Source organism: Lepidochelys kempii, chromosome 6 (genome assembly GCF_965140265.1).
Source record: "Lepidochelys kempii isolate rLepKem1 chromosome 6, rLepKem1.hap2, whole genome shotgun sequence".
NCBI classification, from domain to species: Eukaryota; Metazoa; Chordata; order Testudines; family Cheloniidae; genus Lepidochelys; species Lepidochelys kempii.
The window spans coordinates 105688209-105714989 of NC_133261.1; the positions used below are offsets into that span (position 1 = coordinate 105688209).

The 26781-nt window shown below is 52.8% G+C and overlaps 1 protein-coding gene across 1 annotated transcript; it reads right to left on the reverse strand.

Moving 5' to 3' along the window:
- Positions 1-19455: 19455 nt before the first annotated feature.
- On the reverse strand, positions 19456-24096 carry LOC140913337 (alpha-1-antitrypsin-like). Its single transcript, XM_073349536.1, has 4 exons — positions 23445-24096; positions 21704-21974; positions 20807-20954; positions 19456-19650 (listed from the first exon to the last, which is right to left on the reverse strand). The coding sequence occupies exons 1-4, from the start codon at positions 24094-24096 to the stop codon at positions 19456-19458; spliced, it is 1266 nt and encodes a 421-aa protein (XP_073205637.1).
- Positions 24097-26781: the final 2685 nt, after the last annotated feature.

Below are 26781 nucleotides of genomic sequence, written 5' to 3' on the forward strand. Positions count from 1 at the left end.
TCCCTACCAGATGACTGGAGGAAGATGTGCAGCTGGGGACTGTCTTGGTGTGTTCCCCTGCTGTGGACAACAGGGCTAAAGGGAATGGGTAGACGCCATAATAGAGGAGGAATGTCTGTAGCAAGCCAGGATGAGAACAGGGGTTCCATGGTGGGACTGAACATTCAGTGGAGGAAAGTGTCTTCTGTTCATCTCATTCTGTCAACTCATACAGCTCTTTGAGGCAACTGGTCAGTTTGAACTGTATTGCTAATTAATCTCCTGCTAAAATGTTCACCAGGGGGTCAATATATTTCATAGCCAACTGCGTGACCACACTTTGGTTAGTAATGAAATATACTCAAGGACCAAATAACCCAATATCCGTCGGGTTTATTGCTAAAAGTCAACGATGTATAGTACAGGGAAGAAAGGTTCAATATGACACCAATTTCTGGGAAGCCATCTCATGCTGCGCTGTTAAGGCACTTTATCCAGAAGATGTGCTCCCCAAGTCACACCTCTAAAGCTATCCTTTTTGTACCCAATTTGTTTACAAGTCTAAAGGCACTGTATGCATTATCTGAGGCTAGGCAAGGTCTTTTGACCTTGTTTTTCTGGTACCAATGATGTACCCCTTAGTTCTTTGTTCTGAACACATGTATTCCAGGTACCAAGGGCATGAAGGCACCTCATAGGCTGGTAGCAGGACTGAACACTTGTATCTTGATCCTGATGGTTTTCCTATCTACTTAAACCAAAGCTTACTACAGTTAATGCAAGGGGTTGTGGGTAAGGCTTCATGTCTGTCACAGACGTCATGGAATCCGTGACTTTCTGTGACCTTTGTGACTTCGGCAGCAGCTGGTGGGGCTGGCTCCAGGGCTGCCCGAGCATTCGGGCAGCCCCTGGGCCAGCAGCAGCAGTTTGGGTGTGGGAGAGGGCTCAGAGCTGGGGCAGGGGGTTGAGGTGCAGGACAACACTTGCCTCGGGGCTGGGGCTCACCAGAAGCGGCCAGCATGTCCCTGCAGTTCCTAGGCGGAGGGGCGAGGAGGCGCTGCGTGCTGCCCCTGCCTGCAGGCACTGCCCCCACAGCTCTCATTGGCTATGGTTGCTGGCCAATGGGAGCTGTGGAGCTGGCATCGTAGTGGGGGCAGTGCGCGGAGCTCCCCTGGACTTTTCCCCCTAGGAGCTGCAGGGACCGGCTGCTTCTGAGGAGCTGCGCGGAGCTGGGTAGGGAGCCTGCCAGCCCTGCCACCAGCAGGGGTCCCGGGCCATGTGCTGCTGCTGCCTATCCCTTCCCCCTCCCCCCCACCAGCGGGTGCCCTGGGCCATGCGCTGCCATTTGTCCCCCCGCAGACCAGTGGAGGTCCTGGGCCATGCACCACCACCTGTCCCCCCCCCCCAGCACCAGTGGGGGTCCTAGGCCACCCTCTGTGCACCCTTGGCACCCCCGGACCACCCCCACCCCAGAGCAGCCCTGGCCCAAGTTTTAGTTAGGGGTATATAGTACAAATCATGAACAAGCTACGGGCTGTGAATTTTTGTTTACTGCCCATGACCTATATATGACTTTTTAGTAAAAATACCCGTGACTAAAACTTAACCTTAATTATGAGGTATTTAGCATAAGGGAACAGAATTACAGGTGGACATAGCCCGTTCAGGCCATACAACTGCTACAAATAAATATATACAATATGATATGTTGATAGTGTTCTTAATGCATATTAATGTGTGTGGTGTGAATAATACCTATTGGTAATGTGATAAGTATATTAACCAACCATACGCTGGTCAACGAGTGGTGATCTGAGTAAGAAAACAAGATGTGGAGGGGAAGGGTTATATCCCATATCCCTTATACCTGCCCTGTGGCATATGGTGTAGCCTTTTATTTTGTTTAAAGTGAATTTAAAGATATTGTATTACACCATCATGGGTTTGGCTCTGGTTGCTACAGTTTCAAGCTCAGAGTGAAATTGCCTCTGGCGCTTCTCTCAGATTTGGAGGCTCTAGGAACACACAAAGTCCAAGGATAATGACCACAGGCACAATCACCAGTATAAAGCCTGATCTGTACTACAAATTTTATTAAGCGATAAGTAAAGTTACAATTACCCATGTAGAAATCCTACAAAACCTATACAATAATCATCAGTGTAGTCATATTCACATCCTCAAAGATATGCTAGGGTCCAGTGGACCTCTCACCAATCATCATCAGTAGAGGGATAGTTCCTGCTGGGGTTTTCCTGTGGCTATTCCCACTTTTACCCAACTGGCGAACCTTTTATATATTGTAATTCTAACTAAGCCTAACACCTTATGCATATACACAAAGGTATCAGCCCACTTTCCCTTAACTGTACTTCCACACCTGATGGGGATGCCCCATTTTTCATAGATTGTTCATAGTTCCTCTTATTCTTATTAGCATTTATGCACAACATGTACCCTGCGGTCAGACAGACATTTAAAGATGTTACAATCAGGTGTCTTGTGGTTTTGGACAATACATTGCAGCCTATTGCAATCCATTTTTCCATAACATCACCTATTGGCGCATCTTATGCAATAACCTTGTGACCTTTTGGGCACAGGGTTATTCCTAGGTCACTCACTCTGTCAAGCATTCTCTATGGCCTGGTTTGGCTAAGCTAAAAATCTTACAGGTCTCCTTCTGTAGGCCTTGCATTTCAGCCATGCTTTACCTAATGCACACTCATCACTCCTAAATGCTTGTCAGTCCTATACTTTTATAATCCTGCAATATAAATCTATTTAGCATACAGTGATTATATAGGAAATAGCATGAGAGTAGACCATAACATCATGTAATAGAATGATAAATGGATGATAAAAAGAACTAATTGGCTACAATGATTTTAGATTTCCCAATAGGAAAACTCACCAAACATGAAAACTTTGTCTCAGTTATCAGAGTACGAGTAGTCATACCAGAATCTGATCCTGGTGTAAAAAAAATCCAAAAAATCTTTTATATTTATGTTGTCTCCATAAGATTTCAAGTGCACAATACAAAATTTGCCAGGGCATTTTATGAATACTAAAATAGCTGAATAACTTTATCATGGGCCTTTAGGTTCTTTTACGGTAAAAGTTTATGATCTGCAAACACAATATTTTTGGATGCTTTCTAAATATTTGTTGAAAACATATGTAAACCTAATAAACACAAGTTCATGGGGGGACTGGGTGAAAGGGAGATGAGATAAAGAAAAGAATCCAGTAAGTAAAAACTTGTTCTTCGTTCTCCATCTGAGAAAAGATCTGCTCGCTCACTATTTCTTTTTTAAAAACCCAGACACTTGCCAGAGATGCTGCTATATTAATGTGGTGTCACCATCATTGAAAGGCTTAACTGGCTGTGACAAAGTTCCTCCTCTACCTTGGTGGGTCCTGCGCTTATTGGCGGATTTTGCTCGCCTCAGAGATTCACAGTAGCCCTCAGTTTGGCCACTTTCATGAACCCACAGTCCAGGTCAACTCCTCCTGTGTCTGACCAGGAGTTGGGAGGATTTGGGGGGAACCCAGGCCTGCCCTCTACTCCGGGTTCCAGCCCAGGGCCCTGTGGAATGCAGCTGTCTAGAGTGCCTCCTGGAACAGCTGTGTGACAGCTACAACTCCCTGGGCTACTTCCCCATGGCCTCCTCCCAACACCTTCTTTATCCTCAGCAGAGGCTCTTCCTCCTGGTGTCTGATAATGCTTGTACGCCTCAGTCCTCCAACAGTCCACGTTCTCGTTCTCACTCTCAGCTCCTAGCACCTCTTGCTCCCAGCTCCTTACACACACACACAACAAACTGAAGTGAGCTCCTTTTTTAAAAATAGGTGGCCTGATTAGCCTGCCTTAATTGATTCTAGCAGTTTCTTGATTGGCTGCAGGTGTTTTAATCAGCCTGTCTGTCTTAATTGTCTCCAGAAGCTTCCTGATTGTTCTGGAACCTCCCCTGTTGGGAAACGGAACGTCCTTTGCTTGCTCCTCAGCTATCTGCTTTCTCTTCTTTCCTAAAGCCCCCTGGCCTGGATTTTTCTTACTTTTTGCACCTGCCTTAGTCCCCGTCCCCCCCCGACCGGGCCAGACGCTTTTTTTGTTTTCTTTTGATATTTTGTTTTTTTTTTCCGTCTACGTGCTGTCGGCCCTCAGCTTGCTGCCAGCACCCGCCCCCCCGCCACGCCTGCTTTCGGGCGCAGCTATTTGCCTCAGCTGAGCCCCCGGAGGGGGGGGGGGAGATTGCCGATTCTGCTGTCTGGAGGGGGGAGTGGAAACCCCCAGACCCAGCCGTTTTGCTAGCAGCTCGGACTTTACAACATTCTCAGCATGCCGAAGGCCTTGGAACACAGCCAACACAGCTGGAGAAGAAGGTTTCAGAGGACAGGAGAAATAATCCAGGAGAGCTATAAATCATCGTGAACGGGGCCGTAAGACTGAGTACTTTTCTGAATTATACTCTCGTGGGGGGGGGTTTGACTGTGGTTACTTGTGTTTGTGGTGGCACAGGGGGTGTGGCGCGGAGACCGCCACCCGCGATCCATCGGTGCCCCCAACTCCCCCACCCTTACTACAACTGTTATGCCCCCCCCCGCTGTCCGTCCCTGCTGGCAACCTGCCATCTACCTTCGGATCCAGCTGTTCGCTTTGAACTTTGCCTTTCGGACCGGACATAACAGCCGACCAACCGAGACTCTTTGGACAAACGTGTGTGGGTCTGCACCCCCCCCCCCGGATTGCTTATCTCATGGCTTGCCCCTATTACTGGACCCCGATTTTGTTTCTTCCCCCCCCCCCAGTCCAACCCCCTCAGCATTCCCCCCCCGCCTGCAGCCTAGCGGAAGGAGGGGCTACTCCGCTTCTCCCCTCCCCCCTCCTCCTTCCGGTGTCTCCCTGTCTCTCCCTGCTCACAATGGCGGGGAATGAGAGGGGCGAGACCGCTTCAACAAAATTAGTTGTCCCTCCCCCATCACCACCTCTGCCCGACCCCCAAGGTCCCCCCCCCCACTATTGTCAAGATACTTGCCACCCCCCACACAGCAGGAGGCACCGGGGCGATCGCTGCTGCTGCTGCACCCACCGCCCCCCCAGATTCTAGGAAACGCCCCCCAGCTGGCCGGAAGGGCCAGGGCGGGAAGAAAGGAAAGGGCCCCGCTAAAACCACTAAGCCCTCCATGGCAGGGGCTGCCCCCCCGCTGTGGCCTCGTCATCAACCGTGGCGCCCCTCCCTGCGTTTCCCTCCACCAGCTCTGCGATTGTCCCTCCCCCGGCCCCCAGGACGTATGCCCGGGCGGTGACGAGCTCCCCCTGCCTGCCGCCTCGTCATCTCGCCCCCCCCGCCTCTGCTACCATCACCAGCAGCCGGGGCCCTTTCCCCGCCTTGACCACGAGGCACGGTATCCGCCTCGCCCCACGTGGTGCCCGCCTCGCCCCACGTGGAGACATACGTGCAGGCGTTGGTGAAGGTGGTAGGACCCACGGCTATTGTGGCAGCCTCCAAGATGTATGGGAAAGTCGTTTTTTTCTTAGCTTCGGAGGCTGCCGCCCAGGAGGCGGTGGAGAGGGGCCTGGCGGTGGGGGAGGTGTTTGTCCCCCTAGAGCCGCTAGAAGACCTGAGCGTTTGCCTCGTCCTCACCTCCGTTCCTCCCTTCTTACCCAATGTTGCCCTGTTACCCGCTCTCTCCACTCTGGGGAAACTTGTCTCTGTCATCAGCCCTCTCCAGTTGGGCTGCAAGAACCCCACCCTCCGTCATGTCCTTTCGTTCCGCCGGCAAGTGCAGCTTCTACCGCCGGCAGGGGCGTGTGACGAAGAGGTGCTCGAGGGGTCTTTTCTAGTCCCCTACCAGGGAGCCCGCTATCGGGTCTTTTACTCCACCGGAGAGGCCCGGTACTACCTCTGCCGCTCAGCGGGGCATGTCCGCAGAGCCTGCCCTTTGGCCCGGGGGGGAGGGGCACCCGAAACCCCCAAGACCTGGCAGGACATTGGCCCTGTCGCTGCCGACGCCCCTGGCTGCCCGGCACCTGAAACCAACCCTCCTCCTACTCGATCCATCGCTGCTCCCGTCCAGGCCCAAGAAATACTTTCCCTACAATGCCCAGGTGAGCAAGGGAGTTCCACCCTTGCTAGTACCAATCCAGCAGAGCCTATGGAGGAGTGTGTGGCAAGGATATTACCGGGTATAGGAGAGGGCCCGCCCCAAGGAGAAACCCCCACCCCCCATGCTGCCTCACCGTTACCCCCCCGAACCCGTGAACCATTGCCTCCGCCCCCCGACACGACCCCTGCTAACCAACCCCCAGATGACGCTATGGAGGGCTGGACCCTAGTCCAGGGGAAGCGAGGCAAGCGGAAGGCTCGAGCTCCGCTGAATCCATCTGACGTGGAAGCCCCCCGGAAGACCAGGAAAGGAGGCACTGATATTGAGCCTCCCGCTACAGCCACGAGTGAGATCCATCTGCTGGTGTCGGGAGGGGAAGACGGACTGGCATTGGAGGGCAGAATCCCCCCTCCACGGGAGATCCTCCCCTCCGAGACTCCTGAGGACGCCCCTTCTGCCTGGATACCACCCGAACCCCCCGCGGACCCCGAGGCGACCGTTGAGGCGGGCCCTAGAGGAGAGGCCCCCGGGGTAGCAGGAGCTGGCCTGTCCCCCGTGTACGCAGAGATTGAGGCCCTAGATTTGACCCCGGTCACCCAAGGAGAGGATGATCTACTGCCGGCTGGCCTCGAGCTGGGCAACCTTACCCCAGCCCCCATTTCCCCATGCTCCCTCCCCCTAACTGCCTTCCCGGGCGAGCACCCTGCAGAAGGTGGTCCACCACCTGAGGCCATGGCCGCTAAGACCACCATGGAGCCAGTACCTAGCATTATTGGGAGCCCCCTCCCTTACCCCTTACCCCTTGACTCTGCTCAGGAGGCACTTTCCTTTAGCTGCTTGCCTCCTGAACCCCACAGCCTTACCCCTGCCCCTGCCCCCACCCCTGTCCCTGCCCAAGTCCCCTCCTCCTGCAATGCTAATGCCGCCCCTGGGGTTATTTCCTTCCCGCCTTTCGCAGATTCCCCCCAGGGAGCAGTCTTTGCACTTTCTAGTCACGACCCATTAGGAGTTGCAATTTTTTCCCTGCCATCCCCCTCCACCCCAAGGCGTGAAATGAATTTAATAACCCCAGCCTGTCAGACGCCCCGTCGGTGGTCCGCACCCTATCTACCCGCCTTAGCGGATCACGAGGCTGTATTAAGAGTCCCACCAGGGAACACCCCGGAAATTGTAACCCCACCCCCCCATGAGCTGCGGCATGCACTACGGAAGTTCCTGGAACACACCCGTGGTGCCTGCAATAGGGTACAGCTGGCTCTTCAGCTATGGGGAGACTTTGATCAAATCCTCCAGGCCACAAGAGCCCTTATACAGGAGGGCAGGGGGCAAGGAAGGCGCGGTGCTGCGGCCTACGAGCGAGCCTGCGGCTTCCGACACGATCTACTCATCCACGGGATGGGTCATGGGTTGCTGCGCAACCCGCCGGGGGCCCTGAACACCCCCACCAACAAGAAAACCCCACCGCCCCAGCCCTCCGCATGACGCCTCTTATTATTGCGACCCTGAATACCAGGGGCTTTAGGATGGCTCTCCGCAGGTCCCAGGTGCTCTCTTACCTTCGGGAAGGGGGGTATTCTGTAGTTTTCCTGCAGGAGACCCATACAGACCCAACCGCTGAGGACAGGTGGCGGCTGGAGTGGGGGGACGGGGTATACTTTAGCCACTTCACAACTTGGCAAGCTGGAGTGGCTACCCTGTTCTCCCCCAATCTACGGCCCGAGGTGCTAGGGGTCACTGAGGCCATGCCGGGCCACCTGCTGCACCTTCGAGTCTGTATGGAGGAGCTCGTGGTCAATCTTGTTAGCATCTATGCCCCGCAAATGAGTTCCAGGCGGCCACAATTCTATCAGCGGGTGTCCGACTTTCTCGGCACCCTGGATTCGCACGAGTGCTGGTCCTGGGAGGGGACTTTAACACCACCCTCGAGGAACGGGACCGCTCAGGGGCCGAACTGAGCCCGGCCTCCGCGAATATTCTCCAAGGGATAGTTGAATATCATTCCCTAGTGGACGTCTGGCGTGACCATCACCCAGATGACACTTCCACGTTCACCTTTGTCCGGGTGGAGGCCCATCGGTCACACCACTCTCGGTTGGACCGTATTTACTTATCCCCTTTCCATCTTTCACAGGCCCACTCCTCCGCCATTCGGCCGGCCCCATTCTCTGATCATCATTTAGTCACCATAACGGTGTCCCTCCGTGCAGAGAGACCGGGGCCGGCCTATTGGCACTTTAACACCAGCCTGTTGGAGGACGAGAGCTTTGTGATGTCCTTCCAGGAGTTTTGGCTGGCTTGGCGAGAGCAGTGGCGTGCCTTTCCCTCGGTGCGGCGATGGTGGGATCTCGGGAAGGTGCACGCCAAGCTCTTCTGCCGTGACTACACTCGGGGCACCAGCCGACGGCGAAATGCGGCGATAGAGCAGTTGGAACGGGAGGTCTTAGAGATGGAGAGGCGCCTGGCCGCCGATCCCGAGGACCTGTCCCTCTGCGGAGTGTGCCGGGAGAAGTGGGAGGAGCTCCGGGCCCTCGAGGACCACTGGGCCCGAGGTGCCTTCGTTCGGTCCCGCATCCGCCTCCTTCGGGAGATGGACCGTGGCTCCCGCTTCTTCTATGCCCTGGAGAAAACGAGGGGGGCCAAGAAACACGTCACCTGCCTTCTTGCGGAAGACGGCACCCCCCTCACGGATCCGGAGGAGATGTGTGGGAGGGCCCGTGACTTCTACGCAAGCCTTTTCTCCCTGGATCTGACCGATCCTGGCGCTTGCGGGGTGCTCTGGGAGGAACTCCCCACAGTCAGCGTGGGCGACCGAGACCGACTAGAGCTGCCTCTCACCCTGGCCGAGTTCTCGGAAGCCCTCTGTCGCATGCCCACCAATAAATCTCCGGGCATGGACGGGCTGACCGTGGAGTTTTACCGCGCGTACTGGGACATCCTCGGCCCAGACCTAGTCACCGTCTGGGCTGAGTCCTTGCAGAGCGGGGTCCTCCCTTTGTCATGCAGGCGAGCGGTGCTCGCCTTGCTGCCGAAGAAGGGGGACCTCTGCGATTTACGAAACTGGCGTCCCGTCTCACTCCTTATCACGGATTACAAAATCGTAGAGAAAGCAATCTCGCTGTGGCTAGGGTCCGTGATGGCGGACGTGATCCACACAGACCAGACCTATACTGTCCCGGGTCGCAGCATTTTTGACAACCTCTTTCTAGTCCGAGACCTTTTGGAACTTGGGCGGAGAGATGGTCTGTCGTTCGCCCTCCTGTCTCTTGATCAGGAGAAGGCGTTCGATAGAGTAGACCATGGGTACCTCCTGAGCACTCTGCAGGCGTTTGGATTCGGACCTCAGTTTGTGAGTTTTCTCCGGGTGCTGTATGCTTCCGCAGAGTGTTTGGTTAGGCTCAACTGGACCCTGACTGAACCGGTCAGCTTTGGGCGAGGAGTGCGGCAGGGGTGCCCCCTCTCGGGCCAGTTGTACGCTCTGGCGATCGAGCCTTTCCTCTGTCTCCTCCGCAGGAGGATGACAGTGTTGGTGCTGCGGGAGCCGGAGCTGCAGCTGGTCCTGTCGGCGTACGCCGATGACGTACTCCTCGTGGTCCAGGACCCGGGCGACTTGGCGTGAGTGGAGGCATGCCAGGCCATCTATTCGGCAGCCTCCTCCGCCCGAGTCAACTGGGTCAAGAGCTCTGGCTTGGCGGTGGGGGACTGGCGGCAGGTGAGCTCCCTCCCACCCGCGCTTCAGACCATCCGGTGGAGTGCAGGTCCACTGCTCTATCTCAGCGTTTACCTTTCCGCCACGCACCCTTCCCCACCGGAGAACTGGCAAAATTTAGAGGGCGGGGTGATAGAGCAGATCAGGAAATGGACGAGGCTACTCCAATGTCTCTCCCTCCGAGGGAGAGCACTGGTGCTTAACCAACTAGTCCTGTCCACACTCTGGTAGCGGCTCAACACCCTGGCCCCAGCCCCGGGTTTCCTGACCCACCTCCGGAGATTGATTCTAGAGTTCTTTTGGTCAGGAATGCACTGGGGCCCTGTTGGAGTTCTTCATTTACCCCTGAAGGAAGGAGGGCAGGGCCTGAAGTGTCTGTACACTCAGGTCCGCGTTTTCCGCCTCCAGGCCCTGCAGAGGCTCTTTTATAGTGCAGGTAGTTCGACGTGGAGCATATTGGCGCACGCCTTCCTGCGCCACTTCCAAGGGCTCCGATACGACCAGCAGCTCTTTTATCTTTGTCCAAGAGGTTTTCCGCGAGACCTCTCCGGGCTGCCGGTCTTCTACCAGGACCTCCTCCGGACCTGGAAACTGTTTCTAACGACCAGGTCTATGGCGGCCACCGTGGGAGCAGATCTCCTCACGGAGCCCCGGCTACACAATGCCCAACTCCGTGTGCAGGTGGCGGAGTCCCGCTCTGTGCTCCAGAGGTTGGTCCTGGCGGAAGTCACTAGGGTCGGAGACCTCCTGGACTACGACCGGAGAGACTGGCTGGATCCCCTGATGCTCGCTCGGTGCATGGGGCTCTCCAGCCCTCGTATCCCCCGGCGCATACTTCAGGAGGTGAAGGCCGCCTTGACCCCTGCTGCTCGGGCTTATGTCACCCGAGCCTTGCCCGAGGGCGCACTCCGCCCATCCTCTACCCCAGGCCCGCCGGACCTTTCCATTGGGCCCCTACCCTGCTGATCCCAACAAACCCCTCACCCTTTCACTGCAAGCCGGCTGCATGAACTGCAGCTGGTCAGTTTTCAAATTGCACCATGAAAATATTTATACACACTCACGCTTCACATCCTTCACGCCCACACCCTGGTGTCCTGTCCCGATACAAAGTGGCGGGACCTCCTGCCACCTTTGGAGGGTGAGCAACCTCGGTGGGCCAGCCTGTATTCCACCTTAGTCCCGAGGCCCGTTGGGGACATCAGTTGGTGGCTTCTTCACGGAGCTGTGAGCACGGGCATGTTTTTGATACGGTTTACCCCCATCCCGGATACTTGCCCTTTTTGTAATGTGAGGGAAACCCTGGCACACGTATATCTAGAGTGTGCCAGATTGCAGCCCCTTTTCCAGCTCCTCACAAATATTTTATTGCGCTTCTGGCTTCATTTCTCCCCTCACCTTTTTATCTATACACTCCCCATCCGTGGCCCCACAAAATCGCGAGATCTCCTGGTTAACCTCCTCCTAGAGTAGGCTAAAACAGCCATTTATAAAACCAGAGAGGGGAGGTTGGCCCATGAAGCGTCCTGCGATTGTAGGGCCTTTTTCCAATCCTCAGTACATTCACATATCCGGGCGGAGTTCCTCTGGGCGGCGTCCACCGACTCCCTTGACGCCTTCAAGGAGCGATGGGCGCTGTCCAGGGTTCTCTGCTCGGTGACCCCTTCCAGTTCCCTCCGTCTGACCCTTTGATTGAGGGAAAGAGCGAGAGATGCCAGCCCCAGCCGTTGCCGCTGTGGATACCATCATTCCTGTCATCTAGGAGGGGTCCTATACTACATGGGTGTCTACCCTCCCTACCCCCAAACCGCCCACCCCGCAGCCGTGCCCATCTTGCCGGGCACTCTCAGGAGAGGGATAATCGGTGACACTGGGCGCGGCACTAGGTAACTTGAGGGGGTGGAAGACCACAAGTGTCGAGGAAGCCCCCCTGCTCTGGGCCCAGGCTAGCCTGAACACTTCTCCCTCCTGAAAGCTGCTGTGTTATACCTTCTGTTTGCGTTGTTTTGCTGCATAGTTTTGTTTTCTTTGGTAGCTCTTTGTAAGTGTTACACAATAAAATTCTTTTCTGTTTTTTTTTAAAAAAAACAAACCTTCCCTGTTCCCTTACCCAGAGAAAAGGGACCTGGTTAATTGGGGACCAATAGCTCCCCCTTTGTTCACTCTCCTGTAATGGGGATATCAGTTGGCAGCTCCTTCACAGAGCCGTGAGCACGGGCGTGTTCTTGGCGCAGTTCACCTCTATCCCAGACACTTGCCCCTTTTGCGGTGTGAGAGAAACCCTGGCACACATATATCTGGAGTGTTCCAGGATGCAGCCCCTATTCCGGCTCCTCACCAATATTTTAGTACGTTTTTGGTTGCACTTTTCCCCTCAGCTTCTTATTTATGCACTCCCTATCTGTGGCCCCACAAAGTCACGGGATCTCCTGGTCAACCTCCTCCTGGCCCTGGCTAAAACGGCCATTTATAAAGCCAGAGAGAGTGGGTTGGGCGATGGAGTTACCTGTGACTGTGAGGCCGTTTTCCAATCCTCGGTCCGTTCACGTATCCGGGTGGAGTTCCTCTGGGCGGCGTCCTCCGACTCCCTTGATGCTTTTGAGGAGCAGTGGGCGCTGTCCGAGGTTCTCTGCTCGGTGTCCCCGTCTGGGTCCCTTTGTCTGACCCTTTGATTGGGGGAGAGAGTAAGGGACCCCAGCCCCAGCCATTGCTGCTGCGGACACCACCACCCTAGAGAGGTTCTTTCACACGTGAGTGCATGTGATCCCCCCCCCGGATTGTCCACCCCACAACCTGCCCCTCTTGTTGGGTGCTTTCAGAGGAGGGAATTGTTGGTGACACTCGGGCGTGGTGCCAGGTAACTCGAGGTGGTGGAAGACCACGAGAGTCAATGAAGCCCCCTGCTCTGGGCCTGGGCAAGCTTGAACACTTCCCTCCCCTGAAGCTAATGAGAAAACAATTGTGATTGGTTGCTGTGTTACACATTGCATATGCTGCTGTTTTTACTTTGTAAGTATGTTACGCAAATAAAAACATCTTTTGCTTAAAAAAAAAATCACTCTCCTGTAACGGGGAGATCAGTTGGTGGCTCCTTCATGGAGCCGTGAGCATGGGCCTGTTCTTGGCACGGTTCACCTCTATCCCAGAACCTGCCCCTTTTGCAGCATGAGGGAAACCCTGGCACACATATATCTGGAGTGTTCCAGGCTGCAGCCCCTATTCCGGCTCCTCACCAATATTTTATTACGTTTTTGGTAGCACTTTTCCCCTCAGCTTCTTTGTTATGCACTCCCTATCTGTGGCCCCACAAAGTCACAGGATCTCCTGGTCAACCTCCTCCTGGCCCTAGCTAAAATGGCCATCTATAAAACCAGAGTGAGGAGGTTGGCCGATGGAGTCTCTTGTGACTGTGGGGCCTATTTCCGATCCTTGGTCCTTTCACTTATCCAGGCAGAGTTCCTCTGGGCGGCGTCCACCAACTTCCTTGACGCCTTTGAGGAGCAGTGGGCGCTGTCCAGGGTTCTCTGCTCGGTGTCCCTGTCCGGTTCCCTTCGTTTGACCCTTTGACCACACTCCTGTCCCTGTTATTTCATTAGTTGTTCCCCAGATTTATTTGGTGTCCAGGGCCTGTGGATCCCCCTCTTAGGCTGCGGGGGGATCCTTTAGCACTGGACGGGCTTCGCTCGCCCACTTCCTGGATCGTAATAGGATCACTCTCCTGTAGCCCTCTGGCCTGGAGGGAGAAGGAAGAGAGAGGGCTGCTGCTCCTGCTGCTGATACTGCTGCTGTTAGGCCCTGGGCTCTCCCTGTTGCTGCTCCAGCTACTCCCCTGGCTAGGCCAGACACCACCACCCCCCGTTCTCTGCTACCTGGAGCTGCTGCTGCGGAGTCTACTGCCTGGAGCTGCTGAAGCCCCGAGGAGGAGAAGAGGACCTGTGGGGGAGCACCTAGAGACTGTGCAGACCACTGTGGAGGGGGCCTTTGGAACTGAGTAACTTTCAAACTGTGCTCTTGTGGTGGGGGTCTTGATTGTGTTTGTAGGGACACAGGGGGTGTGGTGTAGAGCTGCCCCCCGATCCATCTGTGTCCTCCCCAACCCCCTCCACCACCCCCACTGCCTGTACACCATCTGCCTCAGCTCCTGCCTCTGGACTCAGCTGCTTGCTTAGCTTGCCATGCCCTGATTTGGGCCAGAAGCAGCAGCCAGCCTAAACAGGCTGTGTGCAGGCGCACGTGGGCACACGTGCTCCCCCCGCCCCCCCGGACTGCCCACCTCACAGCTTTGCCCCTTGCTACCTGCCCCATTTGCCCCTTGCAGCCTTTTGCCCCACCCTTTTGCCTCAGCCCCCCTTACTAGCTTCGGTTTGTTTGCCTGCCCCGCCCGTTTCGCTCTGCAGCCTTTATTTGTTTGCCCTGCCCCAGGCTCTGAAGCTAGCCCCTTGGCTTACCTGTCCTACCTCCAGCCCGCTTAGCCCCTTTGCTCCGTGCGCCCATGCCCCCTCCCATGCCCTTGTGCCACTCCCCATTTTAGTTTAAACCCTCTTCACTGCACCCCCAATGCTGTTGTATCCCCCCTCCCCTAGTGCAGCTAGAGGAGCCGGAATTCCACCCAGTGTTGGTTACTGACCCCTAACCCCTGATTGCCCCCCATCCAGCCCACCGCTTTTGGGGCCCTCCTTCCCTGCCTGCAGCCTAGCAGGGAGGAGTGGTCGACCTGCTTCCCTGTTCCCCTCTTCCTTCTGGTGTCTCCCCTTCCCTCCCTGGTCATGATGGTGGGGGACGAGATGGGTGGGACCCCTCCAGAAAACCCCACTGCCCCTTCCCTACCTGCTACCCCGTTGGCCCCCCCAAGCCTCCACCTCCGCTGCCACAGCCGAACCACCTGCCATTGCCCCCGCTGGGGCACCGGCGGCGGTGGACACCAAGATGACCTCCGCTGCTGCCACGTCCCTCGCCCCCTCTGACCCTGGGGAACCCCCCCAGCCGGGGGGAAAGGCCAGGGAAAAAAGAAGGGTAAGGGCCCCGCAAAATAGACCAGGCCCTCCATGGTAGGGGCTGCCCCCCTGCCGCAGCACCACCACTGGCCGCGGCATCCTTCCCCACTGTTCCCTCCACCAGCTCTGCGGGTGTCCCTCCCCCAGCCCCCAGGGCGTACACTCAAGTGGTGGCAGCCCCCCCCCCCCCGCCTGCCGCTACATCATCTCTCCTGCCCACCGCCTCTGCTACCATTTATAGCAGTTGGGGCCCCTTCCCGACCTTGACCAGGAAGTACGGTGTCCGTTGCCTCCTGGTGCCAGCCTCGCCCCACGTGGAGACCTCCATGCGGGCGTTGGCGAGGGTGGTGGGACCCACGGCCATTGTGGTGGCCTCCAGAATGTACGGAAAGGTTGTCTTCTTTTCAGCATCGGAGGCCACCACCCAGGAGGCGGTGGAGAAGGGCCTGGCGGTGGGGGGCGTGTTCGTCCCCCTAGAGCCACTAGAGGACCTGGGCGTCCTCCTGGTCCTGACATCTGTCCCTCCCTTTCTTCCCAATGCTGCCCTGTTACCTGCCCTTTCTACCCTGGGGAAACCCATCTCCATTGTGAGCCTTCTCCCATTGGGCTGCAAAGAACCCACCCTCTGTCACGTCCTCTCGTTCTGCTGGCAAGTGCAGCTTCAACTGCTGCCGGCGGCGCATGGCGGAGAGGCGTTTGAGGGGTCATTCTTGGTCCCCTACCAGGGGGCCCATTACCGGGGGCATTATTCCATGGGGGAGGCCTGGTGCTACCTCTGCTGGGCAATGGGGCACGTCCAGAGGGACTGCCCCTTGGCCCGGCAAGGAGGTGCATCCAGGACCCCCGAGCCCTGGCAGGGCGCTAGCCCCCCGAGTCCCGGCCCGATCATTGCCAGCGCCCCTGGCTGCCCGGAGCCGCCCCTCCTCCTACTCAGTCCACCAGTGCTCCCACTCGGGCCCAAGGGGTGCTCCCCCCAGCGCGCCCAGACGAGCGGGAGAGCCCCGCCTCTGCTGCCTGCAATCCAGCAGGGCTCCTAGAGGAGGGTGTGGCAGGGATACCGCCAAGCATGGGAGTGGGCCCGCCCAAGGGGAAATCTTCCCTCCCTCATGCCGCCCCACCGCTGCCTCCCACAGTCCCTGAGCCATTGCCCCTGCCCGCCGACCTGACCCCTGTTAGCCAGCCCCTGGATGATGCCATGGAGGGCTGGGCCCTAGTCCAGGGGAAGCGGGGCAAGCAGAAGGCTCGAGTTCCGCTCCTTTCCGCCAATGCAGAAACCCCCCGGAAGACCAGAAAGGGGGGCACCAATGCCGAGCCTTCTGCCTTGCCCGCGGGTGCTTTCCATCCACCAGTACTGGTTGGGGAAGACGTGGCAGCACAGGAGGGCAGTACCCCCCTCCTTTGGAGTCCCTTCCCTCCAAGGCCCCCGATGGAGCCCCTCCTGCCCTGTTATCATCTGGAGCCCCTGTGAGCCCCGAGACAAGCGTCACTTTGGGCACTGGCGGGGAGAACTTCAGGGTGGTGGAAGGAGAGTTCCCTTCCATCTACAAGGAGATCGAGGCCCTGGGTCTGACCCCGGTCACCCAGGGGAGGACAACCCTCTGCCAGCGCGCCTTGATCTGAGTGACCTCACTCTGGCCCCCCCTTCTCCATGCTTCCTCCCCCTAAACGCTGTTTCCGCTTCCACCTCCGAGGATTCCCTGGGCTCCTCCATCTGCCCGGCTGTGGGTGGCACCCTGCTGACGGCTGCTGAGCCCACCGAGTCGACCACCGGTGCCATGCGGCTGGGACCCGAGCCCCATGGGATGTCCCTCGTGGGCGCGGGGCAACCGACCTTCTTCCTGGGCGGGGACCCCTCTGAAGGCTGTCCACCTTTCGATGCCGTGGCTACTACACCAGCCATGGAGCCAGAGCCTGATATCACAGAGAGCCCCCTTCCTACCCCCCAGATTCCTGAGCTTGACCAAGAAGGGCCATTTCCCAGCAGCCTGGCTACTGGGGCCCAGGATCCTGCCTTTGTCCCTCTCCCTGATTCTGCTCCCGATCCCTGCCCTGCTCCTACTCTAGATCCCTGCCCTTCCCCTGATGCCAATGCCGTCCCTGTCCCCTCCACCTCCCGTGATACCATTGCCGCCCCTGGGGCTGTCATCTCCTCACTCCCAGAGGATAGCCCCCAGGGAGCGGCCTCTCTATTTCCCTGTCCCTACTCACTAGGGGCTGCTATCTTCCCTCGCCACCCCCACTGAGCTGGAGTTTGAGGGGGGCTGCGTGGCGCCAGCCCATCGGGTGCCATGTTGGGGGGTCCGCCCCTTGCCTGCCTGTCTTGGTGGGCCATGGGGCTGTGTCAGTGATCCCTCCAGAGGAAAGCCGGGGGCTAGTGACCCCGGCCCCCCATACGCTGAGAGAGGAGCTGCCGGAGTTCCTTGGGGACGTCAGTGGCTCCCGTAACAAGGTGCAGCTCGCTCTCCAGCGATGGGGGGACTTCCATCAAATCCTCCAGGCCACGAGGGCCCTCATGGGGGAGGGTAAAAGGACCGGGAAGCAGGCCGCTGCGGCCTACCAGCGGGTCCGCCTCTTCCGTGACTCCTTACTCACCTATGGGGTAGGTCACAGACTGTTGCGCGGCCCGTTGGGAGCCGCGAGTGTCCCTGCCGGCGGGGATCCCCCCCAGCCCTCCTCATGGCACCTCTCCCCATCGCAACGTTGAACACCCGAGGCTGTAAGATGGGTCTCCGCAGGTGCCAGATTCTCTCTTTCCTTCGGGAGGGGAGGTACTCTGTGGTTTTCCTGCAGGAGACCCATAAGGATCCAGCTGCCGAAGACAGCTGGCGGCTGGAATGGGGGGACAGGTCTCCTTTAGCCATCTCACAGTTCATACGGCTGGAGTGGCGACCCTGTTCTCCCCTGACCTATGGCCCGAGGTGCTAGGGGTCACCAAGGCTGTGCCGAGCCGTCTGCTGCACCTCCGGGTCCGTATGGAGGGGTTTGTGGTCAACCTCGTTAACGTCTATGCCCCAACATCGGGCCCGGAGTGGCTGCATTTCTTTCAGCAGGCGTCCGCCTTCCTCGGCACCTTGGATCCTCATAAGTGCCTGGTCCTGGACGGGGACTTTAATACTACCCTTGAGGAGCGGGACCGCTCGGTGACCGAGCAGTGCCCGGCTGCCGCGGACGTCCTCCAGGAGATAGTCGAACACCACTCCCTGGTGGACGTCTGGCGCGACCACCACCCGGATGACATTTTCACGTTCACCTTTGTCCGGGTGGAGGCCCATCAATCGCGCCACTCCCAGTTGGACCACATTTATTTATCACGCATCCACCTTTCACTAGCCCACTCCTCCAGTATCCGGCTGGCCCCATTCTCTGACCATCATTTAGCCACCATGACAGCCTCCCTCTGCGCGGAGAGGCCGGCGCCGGCCTATTGGCATTTCAACAACAGCTTGTTGGAGGATGTGGGCTTCGTGGCATCCTTCTGGGAGTTCTGGCTGGCCTGGCGAGGGCAGCAGCGTGCCTTTGCCTCGGCGCGGCGGTGGTGGGACCTGGGAAAGGTGCGCACCCGGCTCTTCCGCCGTGACTACACCCGGGGCGCCAGCCGACAGAGGGATGCGGCGATAGAGCAGGTGTCCAGGTCCTGTGGATCCCCCTCTTAGGCTGGGGGAGATCCTTTAGCAGTGGAAGGAAAGCCTGCCCACTTCCTGGATCCCAGTAGGATCACTCTCCTGTAGCCATCTGGCCTGACCCTGTCATGTGGCTTAAAAAGATGTACAAAACATAACGGCAAGAGAGTGGAGACTCTCTAAAAGTCAGCACAAGTGAAAAGTTTAGGTCCCAACATTTATTTTATTCAGTAACTGCAAAAATGAGTAATTGACAATGTAAATTTCTGTGCCTGTTTCATTACTGTGCCTTTAAAAGTTGTTTGCCAATCACTGTGGAAGTGACATGGCACCTAGTGTATGTTACGGAAGAGCAATTCTAAATGTTTTGGAGCAGCCGCTGGCTTTCTGGGACATTCCAGATAAGAGCTGGAACATGTGGTGAAGGCAAGTTGACTGAAGGAGAAATAACTGTTAACGTCTGAGAGAACCTGTTGATGAGAGAGAACTGTGACAGGACTGGCTTGGCAGTGTGCTGACTAACAGCCAGGCCATGGGCAACACTAAGGGAAGGGATTGCTAATTTCTTGGACCTCAACACTGGGACTATCCAGAGACAGACTGGTAGAGCAGTGATCCTTACCAGGATTCCTGGATGATAAAGCTGCCAGTGAATAACCCAGAACTAAGGGCATTCAGGACACTGCTGTGAACTGGGAAACTTTACATCTTACATGAAGATCTAGTTTTATAAAGACAGCTTTCCTAGGGACTCAGATAATGTATTAGTATGATCTGAATTACCAAACTGGGGCAAAGAGATGATAGGCCTTCCTATGCAGATTATCAGTGATTTGTTATTACATGTGCTGTATACATATTTAGTTATTTTGTTTGAGAAGAAATCTCAATTGCTTATAGGCTAAACATTCCCATATATATAGTTGATTTGCTTGTGAATGTAGCTCAATTAAAGTTCAGGGATAGTCACTGACACCTGGTGGTCCGCAGAAGTGCCTGCGGTGGCCCACCATAAGTACTGATGCGTCCAGCGACTCCTCAATTATTTTATAGTAGGGTTGACAATTTTCCCCATGAAAATTGTGCTAAGGGTGGCTTTATCAACAATCATCACAACGAAGGGCCTGTTGAATTTAATGGTAGTTGAAGGATGAAGAAATTTGTTAACTGCTATCGCGGTGGCTGCTGCTGCCTCGGTGCCATTCTCATGAACATTCAACACGGCCTTGTGAACAGCCTGCAAGGAGGCAAATGTTACAGCGTGAGTACAGGACAGTGATCAGCAGCTGATATTGAACTTGTTGTGTTAGGAAATGGGAAGAATACAAACAGGACTGATACAGCCCAATGAAACCAGCTCCACTGAGTGGCAAATCTTCCCTGGACTTCAAGAGGAGTTTCCCCTGTGTCTGGACTCCAGCATCAAACCCAACAATATTAAGAGGCTGTTGCAGTTATTTCTCAATTGCAGTTCCACCGAGGAAAAAAAGATAGGCCTGCATGGATCAAGTCAGCTGCCGTTCTCCGCAAAAGAGAGGGATTTTTTTCTATCAATGATTACTATCACCAATTCCTCCTTAGCATCACAAACAGTCATTACGTTGAGACAGTACAAAGCTGTGTTCCAGCAGAAATGTCAAGGCGAACAATGACAAGAATCCATGGCACCGAGGCCCACAATTCTTCTCTTCAGTACAGCATCATACTGTGCATTGTTACTGCAGGACCTTAGTTACTCCAAACCCTAACTGGGTTCTTTACAGAGGTGCTGTGGAACCCACTCAGAACGTTCTTCTTATTGTCCCGAATGTGACTTAGATAATATTATCCCAATGCTAAGCTAGGGTCAGATTCTGATGACCTTACTCCTTTTGAGTTGTAGCCTATTACCCACAGTTAAATCCTGGCTCCATTGAAGTCAAGGGCAACACTCTCATTGACTTCAGTGGGGCCAGGATTTCACCCGTCTCATTGGAATCTGAGGCAATACTTGAGAAAAAATGGTGCATAAGTGTATCACAACCTAGCTCTGGATTTGGAAGTGGTTGTCATTGCTGCTATTGAGACATTCTAGTCTGGGGGGCAAGGAATAGTTAAAGCCATTTTTTTGTACTTGTGCCCATTCTTAATGTACCTGCTGCTCCCTAGGACACGTTCCTTTTATAACAACCTTCAGAAACTACAGATGAAGGCTTGTGCTCTCTGTAACGAGCCTGTTTGTGCCCTAGTCTAGAGAAAACTGATTGAGTGCCAGCAGCCACTGAGGTCAGTGGGAGTTTTGCCAGTGGCTTCAGTGGGAACAGAATCGAGACCGTAAATAGTCTCGGATGTAAACTTTATAATCATGGGCACAGACAAATCCTGCTAACAAAACCATTTGTTCACTAACTTACTTTTGAAACATACAGGTCGGACGTCCCAGCAATTCCAGACAGATCAGCAAGGCTAGAGAACACATCAGTAATACCCATTTTCTTAAACAGGAGTTTCACATCGTAGGACCCCGAAATAGAAAACTTTGGAATGTACAGATTAATACTCCTGTCAACAAAGAACACAACATGATGGTGAAACATTGCACTCAGATAACACTATGGAGTACCTGCAATTTAATGACACCACATGGTGCTTTTCTGACTCCTGAGGTGTCTGCTGGTGGCATTTGTATTGTCTGTGTGATTTGTGTGTCTGAGTGAGGACTGAGCACCTAGAGGGTCTAGGTGAGCCTTTTCTACATGCCTGGATGCTCCTGAACAGATGTGGTTGGACCATTGAACAAATGAATTTCTCCTGAGTCCATAACTTCATTTCAGAGCCCTGGTATGTACCTTTCAACAGACTTCTGTGGGATCAGGCGCAGTTGGAGGGACAAGGAGATGGTGGAGTGGAGACAGAGATTAGGGTAAGGAGGTTGGAGTCAATGGCACATGGCAGTTAATAAATCTCATTAGCAACATGAAAGAAGTAGGAACTTTCAAACACTCAACTGGCAACAAGATCAGTACTTGCTGCAGTCCTCGGACCTGCCAGACCTATTCAGATCAGTGGCCTGGCTAGAGTCCTAAGGGACCAACAGTTGGGATGCTGCATCCTGGGCTGTCAGAAGAGTTGGAATTGTACCTTCTGCAATGCTCTCCTCTAAGGCAGCTGGGGGATCATTTGAGAACTCTACTTACTCAACATGGAGAATACTGAACTGTGATACCTGCGTTAATATTTTGCCTTGCTCTGGAATTCTCTCTTAAATTACTATCAACCATCTAGCCGCATAACGGTGGGCAAAGGGTTACCTTTTTTGAAGTAATTTCTCCCATTTACACACAGTTTCTTTCAAGAGAGCAGCCTCCACCTGCTTCATCTTTCCTGCGTCAGGCAGAATAAATAATGCTTTGGCATTTCCATTGTACGGTATCTGCACCAACCAGCATGACAGCTGGTCATCATAGTGGCTTTCATAGTCGGTATCCTGGCGCATCATACTGACTTTAACGGAGGTTTTCTCATCCACCAAAAAATCCTCCTCGCGGGTGTGGAAAGGATTGAAAGGATTTTCCCAGGAGGCTTATCATCAAAAACAAAGAGAATGCAATTTAATAGTGGAGGGAGAGAGCAATTTGTTGGCAGAAATCAGACTAATTCAAAGGGAAGAAGCTCATAGGTGGGGGTAACTCCACGTTTATTTTGATGAAGCGATGTCTGTTTTGCAGGCGAGCGGCAGAAGCATCATTGATGTGCTGGAGTTTGGGGTAAATGGGTTATTAGTCAAGATGAAGAACCACTAAGTGAAATGAACAAATGTTGTTGGTTTTCTTTAAAGCGTTATTGCGGAGAGAAGAATAGGTCCCTTAAATATTTATTCTGATGTAATGCTGGGGGCCCCCAAACTATTCCAAATCAAACTGTTGCTACCTAGAGATGTCAAACCAAATATTGTCTTCATTCTTCTTACCCCTAAGAGCCAACAGGGCACAGAACCACACTGGGTGAAGGCACAATCCCACTTGCAGCTCCAGGGACCAAGAGCCAAGAGTGTATGCTGCACCATTCCTGAGAATGGAAAATGGGCTCCCCTCTCCACAACCAGCAATGCCCCTCCCATTGCTGACTGGTGATAAGCAGAGCAAAGCTATAGCCTGCTCCACTCAGCTGGCTTGTGTTCCACTAGTGATGCAAAGAGGCAGCAGCCCTGGGGCTTCCCATACTGCTAGGAGTGTGGGAAATGCACATATTGTTTTATACATGCAGTAGAAACTGACCTGAGAATAACAAATAAAATAATGACAGGTGACTGTAAATATTCCAGCCCCTTGCAGAACAATGTTTACACCAAGGTTTAGCAGTGGACTGGAAATCAGAATCAAGTCACTTCTTGTTTTAATTCTTTATTAGGAAGAATTTACCTAGCAGGTGCCTCAGCAGCTCTATAAATAAAACAGCTATTAAAATGATTTCTTGTAGGTGTTTTATATTCAGTAGGTACCTAAAACACAATAAATGAACGTGACCACTCGGATAGAGTTTAAGGCCAGAAAGGAGCATTTGATCATCTAGCCTGACCTCCTGCACAACACAGGCTTTGGAATATCATCTGGTCATCCCTGCATTGCATCCGTTCTTGATTAGAAGACATAAGAAGCGGAGAATCCACCACTTCCCTTGGTAATTTGTGCCACTGGTTAATCACTCTCTGTTAAAAATTATTTCTAGTTTGAATTTGTCTTGCTTTGATTTCTGCCCGTTGGTTTTTGTTATTTCTTTTCTACCCTTCCAGAGTCCCTTCCAACTAAGGATCTTAAAGGAATTTTAAACTATTGGATCCCTCTTTTATGGTACATCAAATACATGTTTTTTGTCCTTCCCTTCAAGGCCCTGCACAATTTAGACCAGTTCTAGCTCTGTGCTCTACTATATTATGACAGTTTCTCTTAATTTATAGTAAAAGCAGCAACAATGTTTTCTTTGCTTTAGATCAAAATCAGCCATTCAAAGATTATAATGTAAATACATACCCATCTGTGCTCCATGCCTTACCTTTGAAATAAATGTAGTTAACAAGAACCATTACAGTGTTTGGATCAAGAGAGCTGACTAGTTCCGGAATTTTCCCACGGGTTTTCTTCTCTACATAACCATTGATCTTTTTCTCAGCCTCTTTTAAATTATGGAAATTAGTAGGAAAATATTCTGTTTCATAAAAGGTTTTGACGTCTTGTAAAAACTTCTCTAGTGCTTTAAACTCAGCCGCTATAAAAAGGGCATTTCCCATACTTGTCTGGATCTTATTGTTAGGACAATTCATCATGTGGATGTGATGATGGAAACTTTCATGTATCTCCTCCTCCTGAATCTCTGTCAGGCTAAAGCCCATTCCTTCAAAAATCTGAGTCCGAGTGGTCGATTTAGCACCCATTGCCAGCATTGCAAAGGCAGTAGCAATGCTCACAGGAGAGAAGAACACATTCTTGTCTGCTTCCACTAATATAGCCTGCTTATAGAATCTGAATGTAAAGTCCGCATAGCTAGCACCTTGTTTGACACAGGCCTGGTTCAGGAGTGCATGCTCTTCCGTGTGATTTGTAACTTTATGGTCATCCTCACAGGTGGGGTGATGAGGAAAGTGATGGCAATGGGCAAGAGCATAAAGAGCAGCAAGTAACAAACACACAGAAAGGGCAGAATTCATTTTCCTTTCAAATTATTCTGTCACAAAATAGAATCAAACAATTAGAGGGACAAAATTAATAGTGACTTTGGTAGCAATTAATGGCTCGTTGTTTGCATTAGTTGTCATAACAATTATTAATAAAATGTATATAAAAATAATGCAAAACAAAGGAACATGGCATATCTAACGTGACTATACATGATTATAAATCCCACTAAGGAATAATTCGGTTTAGTTTACTAATATGTCAGTTATAATAAAGATTGGAATATGCCTCGGCTGTTTAGGATATGTGATGTGTTCTTCTCCAGCAAAATTCTGGCACTAGTGAGTGTAGTGGTCAGTAGTAACAGTGATGTAATTTTTTCCACCATAACTATGTTTCACTATTCAGTGGACACAATTAGAAAGGTTAAGAGGTCTAGCAAGAGTTGGAGCTGCAGCTCTTTAGCTCCCTCTAGTGGTGAAGTGGGAGAATTGCGGGAGTCTGCGGCCTGACTAATTTGCATATACCACTCTGACTCCCCCTGTAGCAGTGGTTCTCAAACTTTTGTACCGGTGACACCTTTCAAATAGCAAGCTCCTGAGTGCGACCCTCCCCCCCTTTATAAATTAAAAACACTTTAAAAATATTTAACGCTTTTATAAATGCTGGAGGTGAAGCGGGGTTTGGGGTGGAGGCTGACAGCTCGCGACCCCCCAAGTAATAACCTTATGACATCCTTAGGGGTCACGACCCCCAGTTTGAGAACCCTGCTCTACAGGAAAACTGAGTGGCTCCCTACCTGCTAGCAGGTATAATTTGCATGTATGTCAGGAGTTCCATGAAGTACCAAAAGCTGCACAACCTGGGGTTTCCCTGGTGCCACACATACAACCTGTGATAAATGTGCGGGGTAATTGCAGGTATATGAAAAAGGAGGTAAGTGTGAGAACGTGGGGAGGTGGGGTTATCCACTGAGCCACTCTTAGCTGGGCAGTGGGTCCAGATTGGGGTAGCCGTGCCCAGATGGGCAAGAGGAACACCCATATCTTTTGCGTCTTACCTTAGAGAAAGGGGGTTTCTTTTTGAGTCCACTGGGGATTTGATAGGACCTAGGGGTGAGGACTGAGCTGAGCAGTGCAATGACAGCAGCAGCAACTAGAGGGACACTTGCAGGCTGGAGCAAGTCCCCAGCTGAGAGGAGTCCCTGCACCCACCTGACTGAGGTTGGGGTGGCCTGGACTTGCAAGGGAGGCCCAGGTGGAGTTTCAGCTGGGAGCCACAGTTCTAAAGGTTTTGACCACAAACACAATTCCCTATTACTTTAATAGCTTGTTGGTCTTGTCGTTTGTTTGTTTGTGTACCCTACATAAAATTTGGTTGTGTTCCCAAGTTTACCAGACAGTGAGCTGCTTGCTGGAGGGGAAGGTAACTTCCATGAAAGGTTAAATTTTAAATGTTCTAAAGCCAAAAGTCAGAGCATGGCCCCGAGTGGTGACTTACCCCAACCCGATTTATTTATTTTAAATGAAGCACCATTTTCAGCGCAGTAGACAGTCAGATTCCCTATGTAATCACGTCCCTGTGTGTTTGGGGATACACCAAATAACTTCCATGTATAAAGGGAGGTTGACCTCAGTTTTTTTAAATATTTGTTGTTTTACATTCCCTCCCATCCCCCAAATCATAATCTTTAATCAACTCAGACAGTGATGCAGTTACATACTCTAATAACTACAACCCCAGCAGCACAGGACAGCTCTCACTTACTGTATTTAACCTGGAGGGGATAAGGCATGGCCAGCATTTTAACCTGCATTTTTCTAATTATCTGAGAGGTAGCACACTGGCTCCAATAGTTCCAGAAGCTTCTTTTTTTTTTTGTCTGCCTGAGTCAACAATCTCCCCCAGTCTAATTCCCATATCTGAGCAGAGTTTAATCCAGTGTTTTAGAAAGCTTGTTAAATACAGAATATATGCTGCCTATAGCAAATTTATACTAGGCCGGGCTGAGGACCCTGCTTTCTACTTCTGTTGTACTGCAAAGATGTCATCAATTTCCATTTACTTTTCTCATAAACATTTTAATTTGTATTTTTGTCACAATTTTGACACTGGAAAAATTTTGGCCAGACCATTTTAATAAGGCCTTTTTTTTTTTAAACAGATTCAGTGAAATGTCTCAACTGAAGAGATCAAAAAGGTGTGTTATACAACCTAGCAACATTTACACAATAGCCTTGGAAAAGCTGGGAGTCATCTTTAAGCCCAAGATCTGAGTCCAGAAATTAAAACGGTGCTAGACTTTGTTTCCCTGAGATTGGGTTGTCTATGGGAATAAAAAGGGAAACTAAATTCAGAAACAATGGCATTTTTCTTACCTTCTATCTACTCCCAGATTCTAATAGTAGGATCTGCAACTAGACATTCAATTATCTGTTCTAGGCTATTTTGAGGTTAGTCACTAGGAAAACATATAAATGTACTGCATTTTAAATGTTGTTTTCTCCCATCTCCCCCCAGTGAATGTGTCTTGGTAGGCTATGCCATTGTGAACGACACAGAAACGGTGACCTAGCACAAAGGGGCACCTCAACAGCTTCCTAGTTGATTGGGTACTTTAAAGACTCCTTGTGGCTTCAAAGGATATTTTATTCTAAGGGCTGGGCTCCCCATGCTGTTGCAATCAATGCAGCAGGGATCGATTTAGCGGGGCTAGT

Bases quoted from the DNA above. Each gene is read 5' to 3' on its own strand.
- LOC140913337 (XM_073349536.1), bottom strand. From the start codon at position 24,096: ATGAATTCTGCCCTTTCTGTGTGTTTGTTACTTGCTGCTCTTTATGCT. The intron at 21,975-23,444 runs GTAAGGCATGGA...TTTGATGATAAG, and splicing joins TAACTACATTTATTTCAAAG to CCTCCTGGGAAAATCCTTTC. The intron at 20,955-21,703 runs GTAACCCTTTGC...CTTTGTTGACAG, and splicing joins GAGAAATTACTTCAAAAAAG to GAGTATTAATCTGTACATTC.